The sequence below is a fragment of the Ammodytes marinus genome (genome assembly GCF_949987685.1).
Source record: "Ammodytes marinus genome assembly, chromosome: 14".
Taxonomy (NCBI): domain Eukaryota; kingdom Metazoa; phylum Chordata; class Actinopteri; order Uranoscopiformes; family Ammodytidae; genus Ammodytes; species Ammodytes marinus.
In genome coordinates this window covers 24,606,213-24,618,897 of record NC_137218.1, presented here as the reverse complement: position 1 = coordinate 24,618,897, position 12,685 = coordinate 24,606,213, and the positions used below count along the sequence as shown (strand labels likewise).

The following is a 12,685-nucleotide window of genomic DNA, read 5'->3' as shown; positions in this document are numbered from 1 at the left end:
ATATGTCCTGTCTACTTACTGTATGAACTTCCAGGCTAAATGTAAGAACTGGTTGAATTTATAAAGTAGAAGATATAACTTGCTACTATTCTCTTTCTCCTATGTTCTTATGCAATGATCCTGTATTCTACATGTTAATAACAACAATTAAAGGTGGAGTCAGTGATTCTGGAGAATGCTTGTTGTCAAAACACTTTTTGTCAAGATCTGAGTGACAATCTCCTCATGATCCACTACCTGTTCGTACTGTCTGTCCGCTGAAAAATAAATCCAGTTTACACAGTTTTGTAAACTGTCACGTTACGTAGCTAGCATACCTGTTAACAGAGCCTAGGCTTTGTATTAACACTGGATTTATCATTCACCAGACTTGTCAATAAAGTGTTTTGACAACAAGCGTTCTCCAGAATCCCTGACTCCACCTTTAATGAAAAAGTCAGAATCATTCTTCTATCAAAATGTCCCCATGGCATTGCAACCCAGACTATGTGAGTGAACGAAGCTGACAAAATAATCCCCAAGCTAAGTCACTCTTGTTGGGAGAAGAATGTCTTAAAACTGGTGTTAGAGCTGTACATCTTATGAAGAATGAAAGCCACCAAAGCCAGGCAGGTGGCTCCGATGACGCCTGCTACAATCGAAACAGCCAACACAGTACTGTTCATATGAGACTGCTGAGCACCTGGGAAGGAAAAAAACACAAGGATGAGGACATAATAGAACAATGTACAGTTTGTGGAAACTGTACCATGTATTTATGTAGACCATTTCTGCATTTAAATGTCAAGCCATTTGTTTCCCCTGATTATACTCAGTTAGAAATCCTTGTATCTCTTAAGTTTTGGCAGCTTATCCAGGTTTTGGTTGGCAGGTACAGTATGTTCTCCAACCTTGAGAAGAATCCATCCAGATATTCGCATGAGATGAACTGCCTTGACTAGCTCCTTCTACTGATGTCACTATGCTTACAACTAAATTCTTCTTCTTCGCAACACCTACATTTTATTGTACACTGACTTTATTGCAAAGGTATGCTTATTATACACACACACACACACACACACACACACACACACACACACACACACCCACAGAGACACACACACATTATTTTCTGACGTCAGAATTGGGTCCAAAAATACATTACACCTACTTTGCCTGGGGGCCTTAATAATGTGTGTCTTTGTCTATGATCAGGGTAAACAAATGGCGCCCAATGTTCTTGTCTGTTTTGTTTGGTAAGAATACTTGAATTGATTCATGTTGGCGGTGTATGCATACCTCCAGATGCCATCGTTTTCCCTGTGAGAGTACAAAATACATCTTCAGTTCATTATGACAAAGGAAAGCCCCAATCAACTCATGCAGCAGGTATGATTTAGCAAACATATAACTGTGTCATTGTTATTTGAATATCTCATGAATTCTTAGGTGTCAATTTATAAAGACCATTGCTGTTTTCACCATTGTCTGTGCGCAAAGTGATGGGGCCAGAGCTGATGGTTGCCATGTCGCTCACGGTGGTTCTCTGGTTGTCATAGACGCTGCGGCGCCTCCTTGAGTTGGTGCCGGTGCTGCAGTTCTGCAGGTGAATAGTCATTTGAATTAGGGCAGCATTCTAGCAAAACTAAAGTACCCTAGTCTTTAACAGTATTTGAACATTAGTAGTAGAAATCATGGGCGTAGATTATGAGGGGGATGCAAGGGATATGTCCCCCTCAATATTTAGGTACATTTTTAGGTAAATTTGTCCCTCTCAAAATAAATATGAAAGACAACCTCCTTTTCCCCCTAGGAAGTAACAGTTCAGGGGGTCTAAATATTTACATTTACTTCTTACCTGTTGCTATATATTTTCGAACAATTTCAGACACCCCTAATGTGGACCATGTCATTTAAATATGGGTTCAGGGTTTCTAAATTAGATTATGTCAAGGGCCTAATATGTGACCTGTAAGAGTAGCTCATCCTTTACGTTAAAGATAAAGATGTGATTTCTTGTGAACAAGGTCTCATTATCTACTAGATTTGCAGTTGAGATGTACATGAATCCTGAAAAAAAAAACATCCCAAAACACGTGATGTGTTTTGAGTGTGCAGAAAGTTTTGAACAACAAATAAAGCAATAGTGGAGCCCCGTTTCCCATGGAGTTATGACCATATTGGATCAATCTGAATCTCACTATTTACATCCCATACACATTGTCAGTGCAATAGAATAGAAGTCGTGGACAGAGTAGTATAAAGGAGGCAGAATCTGACCTGAATGAGGTCTGGGCAGAAGGCCTTCAAACACAGCCTGGATGCACAGTGTATGTAATAGGTGGAGACACTATCTTCGTCTGTGTTTTCGATGAAGCGGAAAGCCTCAAAGGAGAAGCGGGCGTTCTGTTGCTCTCCGTTGACCCCCATTACCGTCTGGGTGTCCTGGTTACACCTTAACGAGGACAGATGGGGATTTTTGGTTATGCCATGTTCAATATTCTATCAGGTTTCAGTCAAGAAAACAATTCTGAGATTATGACAAGCATTGGTCTGGTTCACACAAGTGCTTTTACCAGAAAAAGAGATCTATTTATATATTTACTGTATATAATACTATAAAGAGGGCCAGGTCTATTATATTGTCCATTCATTAATGTTAACATGAGATGCATACATGTTAAGAAGAAACTACGTAGTGCAATTATTTTTTCTTGCAATTTTCTCTAAAACTTGTTGTTTCCCATTTCACATACGTAGGCCGATAACTCACCCCACAAAGAGATCGTGAAATGAGGTGTCAATGTGGAAAGGTGAGACCGTGGCATAACATCGGTCCAGGTGCACGTTGAATCTGCGAGGAAGAAGGAAGAAGGTTTTTGAAAAAAGTACTTATGTAGAATTTTGATTAGGTGTGTATGACTGTAGTTGATATGTGCACCAAAGAGAGCACCGTTTTGTGACAGATATTTGGAATACAAATGTCAGTTTCTTTATCAAGCAAATACTTGTAAACTGTTCACGTATTAAGCATGGCACAATCGGTATAGCTCAGGTGCTAAGAACCTGTGTGAAGTATCAAGTACCTGTCAGTGAGGTTGGATGCCTTCACTTCTACAAAGATCCTGGTCTTCAGTTCCAGGCCATCGCTAGGCTGCTGAAGTGAGGAGGAGTAGCTGTTGTCCTTCAGAAACAGAAGAGACGAAAACATGTTATTTAGATCAGAGCTTACTAACAGAGATCAGATCATTTGACAGAGTGCTTCGATTTCAGATTTCAGATTTCTTTATTTAGAAGGGACAGCGCACTTTGATAAACATGAGCACCAAAGTTCAACATGTAAATGTGCCAGATTTAGCCATGCAGGCTAATTTTCACCTGTAGTCCCTGTAGGTAGATAGCTTAAAAGAAACATTAAGAAAAGAAAAATACAACACATAAACACAATAACAAAATGACACAAGCACAGACAAGTAAAATTATACAATAATTTTTCAAACACATAATAGGTTGGTGACGTGTGAAAAATATGAAACAAGTAGCATACAGACAGATAAAAGTGCATGAACATATGGCACGATTAAAACAAATAAGCATTTAAAGAAAGACAGAAAGCACAGACAAGGAGCATACAAGTCGCATGAATGCAGACAAAAACACATAAGCACAAACAAGGGTATACAAACAAGGAGCATAAACTCAGACACAAACACAATTAGTAAATACAAAGACAAACACACTATCCCAGATTATTATGGACGCATATTTGTTTTGTCAGTAACCAGTTTTTTTTATAGATTTTGAGAAGGATTTGAGTGATGTAATGTTCCTTAGTTCTGTGGGTATGGTATTCCAAGTATGTGCTGCTCGATAGGAAAAGGCTGACTGCCCCAAATAACTTTTTCTATATGGTATTTTACAATCCCCTCTTGTGGATGCTCTGGTGGAAGAATTTATATTTTGTTTAACAAATTCCTTTAGCGGAGCCCCCTCAGCTAAAGGAATTTGGCTCCCCATACCATGAAAGATTTTATATACAAGTAGAATGTCTGCAAACTTAATCATGTTTTCCCAGTTTAACAAATCATATTTTATCAAGATTTGACAATGGTGATATGAATTTGATTTTTTATCTAGCGTTTTCAAGGCCTGTTTGAAACGTGTTTCAAATGAGGGTAATGTGTTCCGACCTGCCTGTGACCAGCTGGTAAGACAGTAATTAATATGTGAGAAAATCATAGCATGAAGGTACAACCTTGAGGCCTCTGTAGTTAAATTATTCCTGATGTATCTGAAATTTGATAAGTTGAATTTGATTTTGTTTAGGACTTTTTTAACTTGTGTTTTGAAAGTGAGCTTAGAATATATCATTATTCCAAGCTACTTGATTTCTTGGACCACTGAGAGTCTTCTCCCTTCTACTGTCACGTCTGGATCTGATCGCTGTTTGCAGATTTTGAAAGGAACATACATACAGTTTTTTCAACATTTAGATGCAGACAGGAGTTTGCTAACCAATTTGAAATATTGACCATTGCAGCTGATAGTTCTTCTGCAGCTTGCTTCTTGTTTTTAGCATGTAGATATATGACTGAATCATCAGCGTACATCTGACAGGTGACAGTAGGTGGACAGACTTCAGGTAGGTAATTAATAAATAGACTGAATAACAAGGGACCCAAAATGGAACCTTGGGGTACACCCACACACACTTCAGCTATTTGTGAAATGTTATGATCCACTTGAACACATTGTTTCCTCTCTGTAAGGTATGATTTTATCCATTTGATGACATCAGGTGAAACATTAAACTTTGATAACTTCGTAATTAAGACCTCATGATTAACTAAATCAAAAGCTTTCTTTAAATCAAGAAAAACAGCCCCCACTACTCCACACTTATCCAATTTAGCCCTAATATTTTCCAAAAGAAAACAATTTGCTGTTTCTGTAGAATGATGTTTTCTAAACCCAAATTGCATAGGATGTAATGGGAAGGAACCCGTATTTAAATGCACTGTGATCTGTTCAGAAATAATTTTTTCTGCAATTTTTGATACGGCTGGAAGAATGCTTATGGGTCTGTAGTTGCTAATGACAGTGTGATCCCCTGATTTGAATACTGGTGTAATTATAGCAGTCTTCCAGGAGCTGGGAAATACTCCTTCATTTACAGTGCGTTCCAAATTATTATGCAAATTATATTTTTCTCAGATTTTCCTAAAAAGTCGATGCAAATGACAGTCAGTATAATATTCAAGTCATCAACCGTTAAAGTATGATTCAAATTTTATTGAACAAACCTCCAAATGATAACGGTATTTTTTTCAAAAATAAAAAACTCAAAATGCACCGTTCCAAATTATTATGCACAACAGAGTTTCAAAACATTTTATAGGTTGTAAAGAACTAAAAATGGTAATTTATTGAATTTGCAGGATGTGAAGGTCATATTTAGTGAAATCAAAAGCTATTTCAATCAAAAACATGTTAACAGGCCAAGTTACATGTTAACATAGGACCCCTTCTTTGATATCACCTTCACTAATTCTTGCATCCATTGAACTTGTGAGTTTTTGGAGAGTTTCTGCTTGAATATCTTTGCAGGATGCCAGAATAGCCTCCCATAGCTGCTGTTTTGATGTGAACTGTCTAATGTTTTCATACCTTGTCCAAGGTATTGCACTATTTGACGCTTTTCGGCAGCAGAGAGATCCTTTTTCTTTCCCATATTGCTTGAAACATCTGGCCTTCTTAATAATGTGGAACGTCCTTCTTAAGTAGTTTTTCCTTTGATTGGGCTCACATGGCAAACTAATTATCACAGGTGTATGAGATTAATTTCAATGATCCAAGGCATCCTGAGACACAATATCATACATGAGTTTAATTGAAAAACAAAAAATTAAAAGTTTATGACACTTCAATCCAATTTGCATAATAATTTGGAACACGGTGTATAGAACAATTTACAATATTTGAGATGGAAGGGATGAGTGAGCTTTAATAAATACTGTGTCCATCCCATATACATCTTATAGGGTGGAGTCAGCGAATCTGGAGAACGCTTATTGTCAAAATCACTTTTTGTCAAATCCTCAAAACCAATGACAACGTCCTCACTATTGCTACCTGTATTACAGAGGTATTCACTGATTTTGACGAAAAGGTATTTTGACAACAAGCGCTCATCAGCTGTTATTAAAGCTGTTAGTAAACAGCTCACTGTTTTTCTGTACCAATGGAAACTTAAAATGATCACAGTTCAGTATTTCTGGTCAATCCACCCTCCCCCCCCCGTTTCCAGCCTGCCCAGTCATTCTACCCCCAGTCAGAACGTTTCCATTCACCCTAGGTTTCCCGCTCTTCAGACTTTGCCACACTCCCTCCCAACTCTGCTGCAATCAAGACAATCAAACACACCTGTTCACTTACCAGTTATGCCTATACCAGACTTGACTTTCTGAGATCAGGTAATTGCTTTTATCTGCAGATCAACAAAATGTCATCCTACAGCCTACAGGTTTGTCTATTGCAACACATCTTATTCTGGTATCAGCAGCCGAAAACATCCTAAGACTGTGCCTTATGCTAAATGGGGCTTTTACCACTTACTAAGAGAAGTAACCATATCACACCAGTTCTTGCTGCCTTTATTGGTCACCTCTGAGTTTTATATGTTGACGCCCGTTTCAAAACCCTTAAATTGAACCCGATTGCTAGCCTGGTGAGACCAACTTTACAAGCTTAAAATTGTTTCTCTCACGCGGATCAGTCTGGAGATTCTCCAATCTCTGTGGGAAGGAGCCTGGTCAAAAGATGACTAGATTGGTGACTACATGAACCAATCAAGGGCTGCCTTCCACTAATGGACGGAAAGTTGCAAGGGTCCAGTCTGGCTGCAGGCTTGACGACTACATGAACCAATCAGGGGGGGGGGCTTTCACTAAGGGGCGAATGTTAGGTCTGAACACGTGCTCTGATTGACCTGTCATTTTATGACCAGGCTCCACCCTACGGAGATTGGAGAAAGTCCGGACTGATCTGCGGGAGAGAAACAAATGGGAAGTTTGCAAGATCAGGCTGGTCTCACCTGGCTACCTGATTGCTACATGAGATCCTCTTATGGGGATCTACCTACGACTGGTTTCTCAAACAAACTTGACTGAAAGAGCTTAAAGACAGTGGAACTCCCAGTACAAACTCAATATGCTCTTTTAAATGTCTTCTTAAAAAGTCACTTCTGTAGTGCCAGGAACTGGAATGAGTGGACTTGACTACACTTTAATATATAGCACCATGTAATGGGAAACCTTGAAGTGTAGGCTTACAATCACTAGTTAGAATGTGGATATTTTTGGGAAATTGGATCAATGTCATTGGTATAAACTGTGTTGCTTTGTTGGTAGTATGATGTTATCAAGACTGAACATTTACTATTTTACATTAAAGAGGCCCTATTCTGCTTTTTCAACTTTTATGACCTATAAACGTTGTTATAATGATTTATAGTCATGTTTAACCATACTAAAGTGTCAAGTAATGACTTACATGCATTTAGACGTATTCCCTACTGACCATCTGGGGTGGCTGTGCAGAGCGCTAAACACTAGGGCAGCCAGTCGCGATTGACTTTATCAAATTTCCTGGATTTATTACGTAGATCAACCCGGATTTTTCCATGTATGGTAATGCAACATGCTCAGGCACGCTCCGGCCATGCCCCCACCTGCCTGCTCAAATCTGCCCGCGCCCCGCTGAAAGTGTTCCGGAAGGTAACCAATCACAACGGAGTGGGGTTTGCAGGAGAGGGGCGAGGGGGCGGAGAAGCACAACGCCGAGTGTGGACAGAGAATGCTGAAATCGCTGAGATGAGAGGAAGAGCTTCCCGAAAATCTACATGGTTGTTTGTGCTGTGATTCGTGTCAGGTTGCTCTATAGGAGTCATTAATGAGAAATGAAGACCAGAGAAGTAGTAGGAGATCTTTAAGAATTATGATGGAAAGACATTTTGAACTAAACTGTCATCGTTTACATTCCTGTAGTTGTGTGTGATTATAAGGTCAGCAGCATGTCTTTTAAGTTAACATATCGCAACTGCCTGTTGACACGTCACTCTTCTTACCGAGTACAGTCGCATGCTCAGAGTGCTGATGAAACTCCCATTGTTGTCTCTTACTGCCAGGTTGACCCCAGACCTGTCATTCAAAAACAAAGAAATATTCCATCAGGAGCTGCAAATGTTAAAGAGGAAAAATAGGCCACGTCGTCAGCAACCAGGTCATCTTTCATGTGATACGGGGGAACCATGCACCAAGGTGAGATTTAAGCATGTTGCTAAAGTAACACACACCTGTTAGGACAATAGCTGCTCCAAGGGCCATTAACACATATGGTTACTTAATACTTTCTTTTTCTTTTTATATATGTCAAGTGTGACATTAAAGGTAACGGGAACACATGGGATCAAACACAAAAAAAACATGTTGATAATGATATATGATGTGTAGAATTTGTAGTAATCGATATGAAAAACATGCTTGATATGACTGTAAATAGACTGGGTTAATGTATAGGCGTAGATTCCGGGTGTGATGTAGGGGATATGCCCCCTCTCAATATTTATAAGAGGTCAATCCCACAACCCCCCCCCCCCCCCCAAAAAAAAGGGGTCATCCCTATGTTCACACTATGTTCCCTATGTCTTTTCCATAACATTAAGAAAGACATTCAAACCGTAAATTGATGCAGAAAAGGCACCAATTGGTGCATAAAATTCTGTGTTTGACATTCTAATTTTGCATGCGGAGGACCTAAAGACCCCCGTATACCTTACTCATCCTGGCTATTGCACAATTTGATGGAGTGAAAGATGAAACTATTATCCCCTTGATATACTAGGCCTCTGATTACTCTGCCTTCAGAAGGGTAGAAATTCAAACTCTGCATACTGAGTACAGAGGACTCATATGACTGGAGCCTTTTTTAAATGGCTCTTGTGGGAAACGCGAGACCAAACGGGCAATAGAATGCCCTAAGATCTTACTATACTGCAAAATTTACTATGTGATGATGTAGCCTGTTCTTCTCAACTGTTTGCCAGACCCAGTGCTAAGATAATGGCTAACTCAACCGTTGAGCCTGCTCGTGTTAAAGGTATGGTCAGCTATTCTGTAGAACGCATTTTAAAATATTAATTCATTTGATTTTGACACATGCATTCTCCAGAATCGCTTATTCCACCTTAAGTTCTTTCATTTCTTATTCTTAACTGGAGAGGTAAAACATACCACTCCCTGTATGGCAGAATATTTGTGGTTTTAGAGCAGCATCAAATGAGGCCCGCACACTTGTGCATAGTGTATCATTTAAATAGGAAATATATACCATTAATCACTACACCAAACTGTAATCCATCCCTGAATAAGAAAGCAGGAGCTTTGCTATTCAGGAGTGCACCATGGGGAGCACAGAAACACTGGCTTTGAAACCTCCCTGTAGCACTTACACACTCATTTGAGTATTGTTGACCATATACTGCATTGGGTAGCGGCAGGAGAACAAGTACATGATTTCCTGGTGATAGGTAATGGCTCCGTTGGTGGGGTCCTTAGAGCAGACCTGGCCTGAGAGGCTGATGTACTGGACACTCGAGAAGGATGAAAACAGTCCCGTTCCCACCTCCTGAGTGACCTTTGGGGAGAAAGAGATTGAGTTTTGTTGAGTATTTATCCGTTGTGTGAGTGGCATCTGGTGTTTTTTTGGGGGGGGGCTTAGATTAACATACTGTCAGATTGTTGGAGCAGGCATTGATCCCTTCCTCTGTGATGGAGAAGTTGAATTTAACAACAGGCGGGTTGGCCGTCCAGTTAGCAGTCCCTTTACACTCGGGTTTGGAGTGCTTCGAGTTGAGCGACAGCAGGGACTCGTTGTATCCATTGAAATATACAGGACACAAGAGGATCTGGAGGTCCACTGACTGAGAGCCACAGTCCACCTGGATGTCTGAACTGTCTGAAGGATAAGACTACAATCAAACCCCTTATGACATCATGAGGGGAGAATCCACACACCCCATCTCCAACGTAACCTAACAATACCTCCAACTCTTATAAGCACACCCCCAGATACCCCTGACTAACTGGCAGTTGGATTCAAACCATCAGTTAGATTCTGGGCCAATTAGAGCAGACTGGGCTTTTTAAAAGGCGAGGCTTAAAGAGACATACTCTAAAGCGGAGCGTTTTAGACAGAGGCTGAAAAGAGGAGATTAAGCAATGGCACTGTGTGACTCTGTATAAAGTTTTTTTTGGACACTACACCATTTTAACAGTTTCTAGTAGAAACACAAACTATAATTTTGAACCTGATAAAGTGACCTTTTAAACATGCAGGATAGATAAGACCAGAATGAACCTCTTAAATGGCCACTCAAAATATTTTACACGTTGGGATTTTTTGTCAGGAATACTAGTCAACCTGTGAAAATAAAGTCTGATTTTATAAATGCTTTGGAGACACTTAAGATTGCAGAGAGCAAGAGAAAAGTGTGTTTGTTCACAAATTCAACAACAAAGAATTTTGAATTGGGTACAACTCGGATTCGCACATATAGCAATGCTGGCTGAGGCTCATGGGTATTGTAGTATTTAGACCAGCTGCCAAAATGACAGAAAAAACATTTGTAAAGGTGGTCCCTTGCTGCCTTTCATATCTGAGTCTTATGACTTCAAACATTTTCAATGCAAATCAGTAAGACAGCTTCTAGTTAGTAATATAAATGAATCTTAAAACATGCAGGTCAGAATATCAATTCCATTTGCAAAGGTTTTGTCTTTGAGGACGATGAAAAGGGCGAGTGTGAGCACTGACCTGGTCTCCTGAATGTGGAGTGTCCGATGCAGGCATTTTGACCTTGTGCTAAAAGGATTGTGGCAAATTGATACGTAAGAAGGACCAGCCTCATTGTCTTCAAAGTTCTGTAAAAAGAACAGTGGACAGAAACCTGAAGCACATGATCTGAGCACTGCTGGATCATGTTAAAGATCTCAAAAAAGTCCAACTATACAGTATATTATCGTAGAAAAGCACTGGTAGACAAAGCCAAATAATTTACTTAAATAAAGGTGCCAAGACTACAATGGAAAAATACTCCATGGCAAGTAAAGGTAATTTAAAAAGAGTATACAGAAGTATGGTATCTAAAGTAAAGGTATTGGCAGTTAAATGTCCCTTGTGAATGATTTTGTATATACAATCAGTTTAGGTCAGCTGTTCCCTGCCTATAAGGTACACCTCTTATACCTCTGCTTGTTGTATGTTCACAAGCCAATATCTATTTGAATACTTATTTAAATATCTGGACAAGACAACGGCTTTAATCATGCACTGTGCTATAAATTATAGTTACTTAAAACCTTGTAATATTTTCTTATGTAAAATATTCATTTGGAAAGGTAGTAAGTACTGCAGAAGGAAAAAGTGCAATATTTCCCTCTGAATTGTAGTGGAGTGGAATTAAATGAAATGATTCAAGTAAAGTACAAATATGTACCTGAATTACATGATACATCTACTATGTTACTTTTTTAAGTCGCATAAGTCTAGAAACACTATTACAGACATTATAATGCCAAACCGATGTAATGCATCAAGAAACAGCTTTTAAAAGCAGATTCAAAATACCAAAATGACACATCAAGTCATAAAACAGAGGATAACCATCAGCCAGATTAATAAATAAGATGAAATAAATACAATCTTAATCAGTAGCTGCTGCAAATATATCTGAACAAGTCTAAAAGGCTTAAACTGTTAGATGTAGCACTTACTGGAAGAGAACCAAATATAATTGTGTGGTAATATTAGTCAGCAATACAGGATTTTGTGTTTTTGCTGTTTATTACATCAAATTCCATTTAAATTCAGGACTGGCGGATAGCCTATAATCCATTTATCATAATCAATAAAAACAACATTGCATTCTATGAGATTTCTCTGAGGCAGAGACGTTGAAATGTTGATTCTTACCTTGTGTGGATGTCCACAGAGTATTGACCCTGTATTTACCTCCGTAACTTTTCTATGTGTGCTCTTAACTTCATGTATGACAGTCATTTATACTGACCTCCTTTCCAGCTGAAAGGGTTCACAGGAAGCCCATTCAGAAGAGAGAGAAAGGCATGAGAGCAACACAAGCCGACTACATCCATCCAACAACTGGATCATCTGACAGAAATGGAACAATAGAGCCACCTATACAGTATGTTAGTACATATACTATATTATACAGTTCTTGGTCTGGTGGAACAGTTGGTAAACTAGCTATAAATTCATCTTGTCATTTCAGTTATGAGCTCAAATGCTATCATTGCTGTAAGGCAGGCATCATGTATTTACCATAACTCATGTCTTTTGTTCTGATTACAAAGAGAAAAAAATAATCAGTTGGACACAGTCATAAGATACAACATATCTTAAAGTACAACTAGTCCAAAGAGGCTACAGTATATGGTTATTAAGCCCTAAATATTTGGAAGGACCTAAGGGCAAGACATGACATATTGAGCACACCCACAAAAAGGGTCATGTAACGAATTCTGTTCCAATAAAGTAAGTTTTTTGTTGTTTTTTTGTCACATCCCCCTACCTCTGCCAGGGGCTACTTTTCTTTGTTAAGAAATAAGGTTCACTGCACACCATC

The 12,685-nt window shown here is 39.0% G+C and overlaps 1 protein-coding gene across 1 annotated transcript; it reads right to left on the bottom strand.

Moving 5' to 3' along the window:
* Positions 1–527: 527 nt before the first annotated feature.
* Positions 528–10,948, bottom strand: LOC307261056 (zona pellucida-like domain-containing protein 1; the record flags this gene model as incomplete). The annotated part of the gene is made up of 10 exons (XM_080041493.1): positions 528–682; positions 1,282–1,302; positions 1,465–1,582; positions 2,263–2,437; positions 2,756–2,836; positions 3,069–3,166; positions 8,108–8,180; positions 9,491–9,675; positions 9,770–9,992; positions 10,851–10,948. The coding sequence occupies 10 exons, from the start codon at positions 10,946–10,948 to the stop codon at positions 528–530; spliced, it is 1,227 nt and encodes a 408-aa protein (XP_079897619.1).
* Between the last annotated feature and the right edge of the window lie 1,737 nt (positions 10,949–12,685).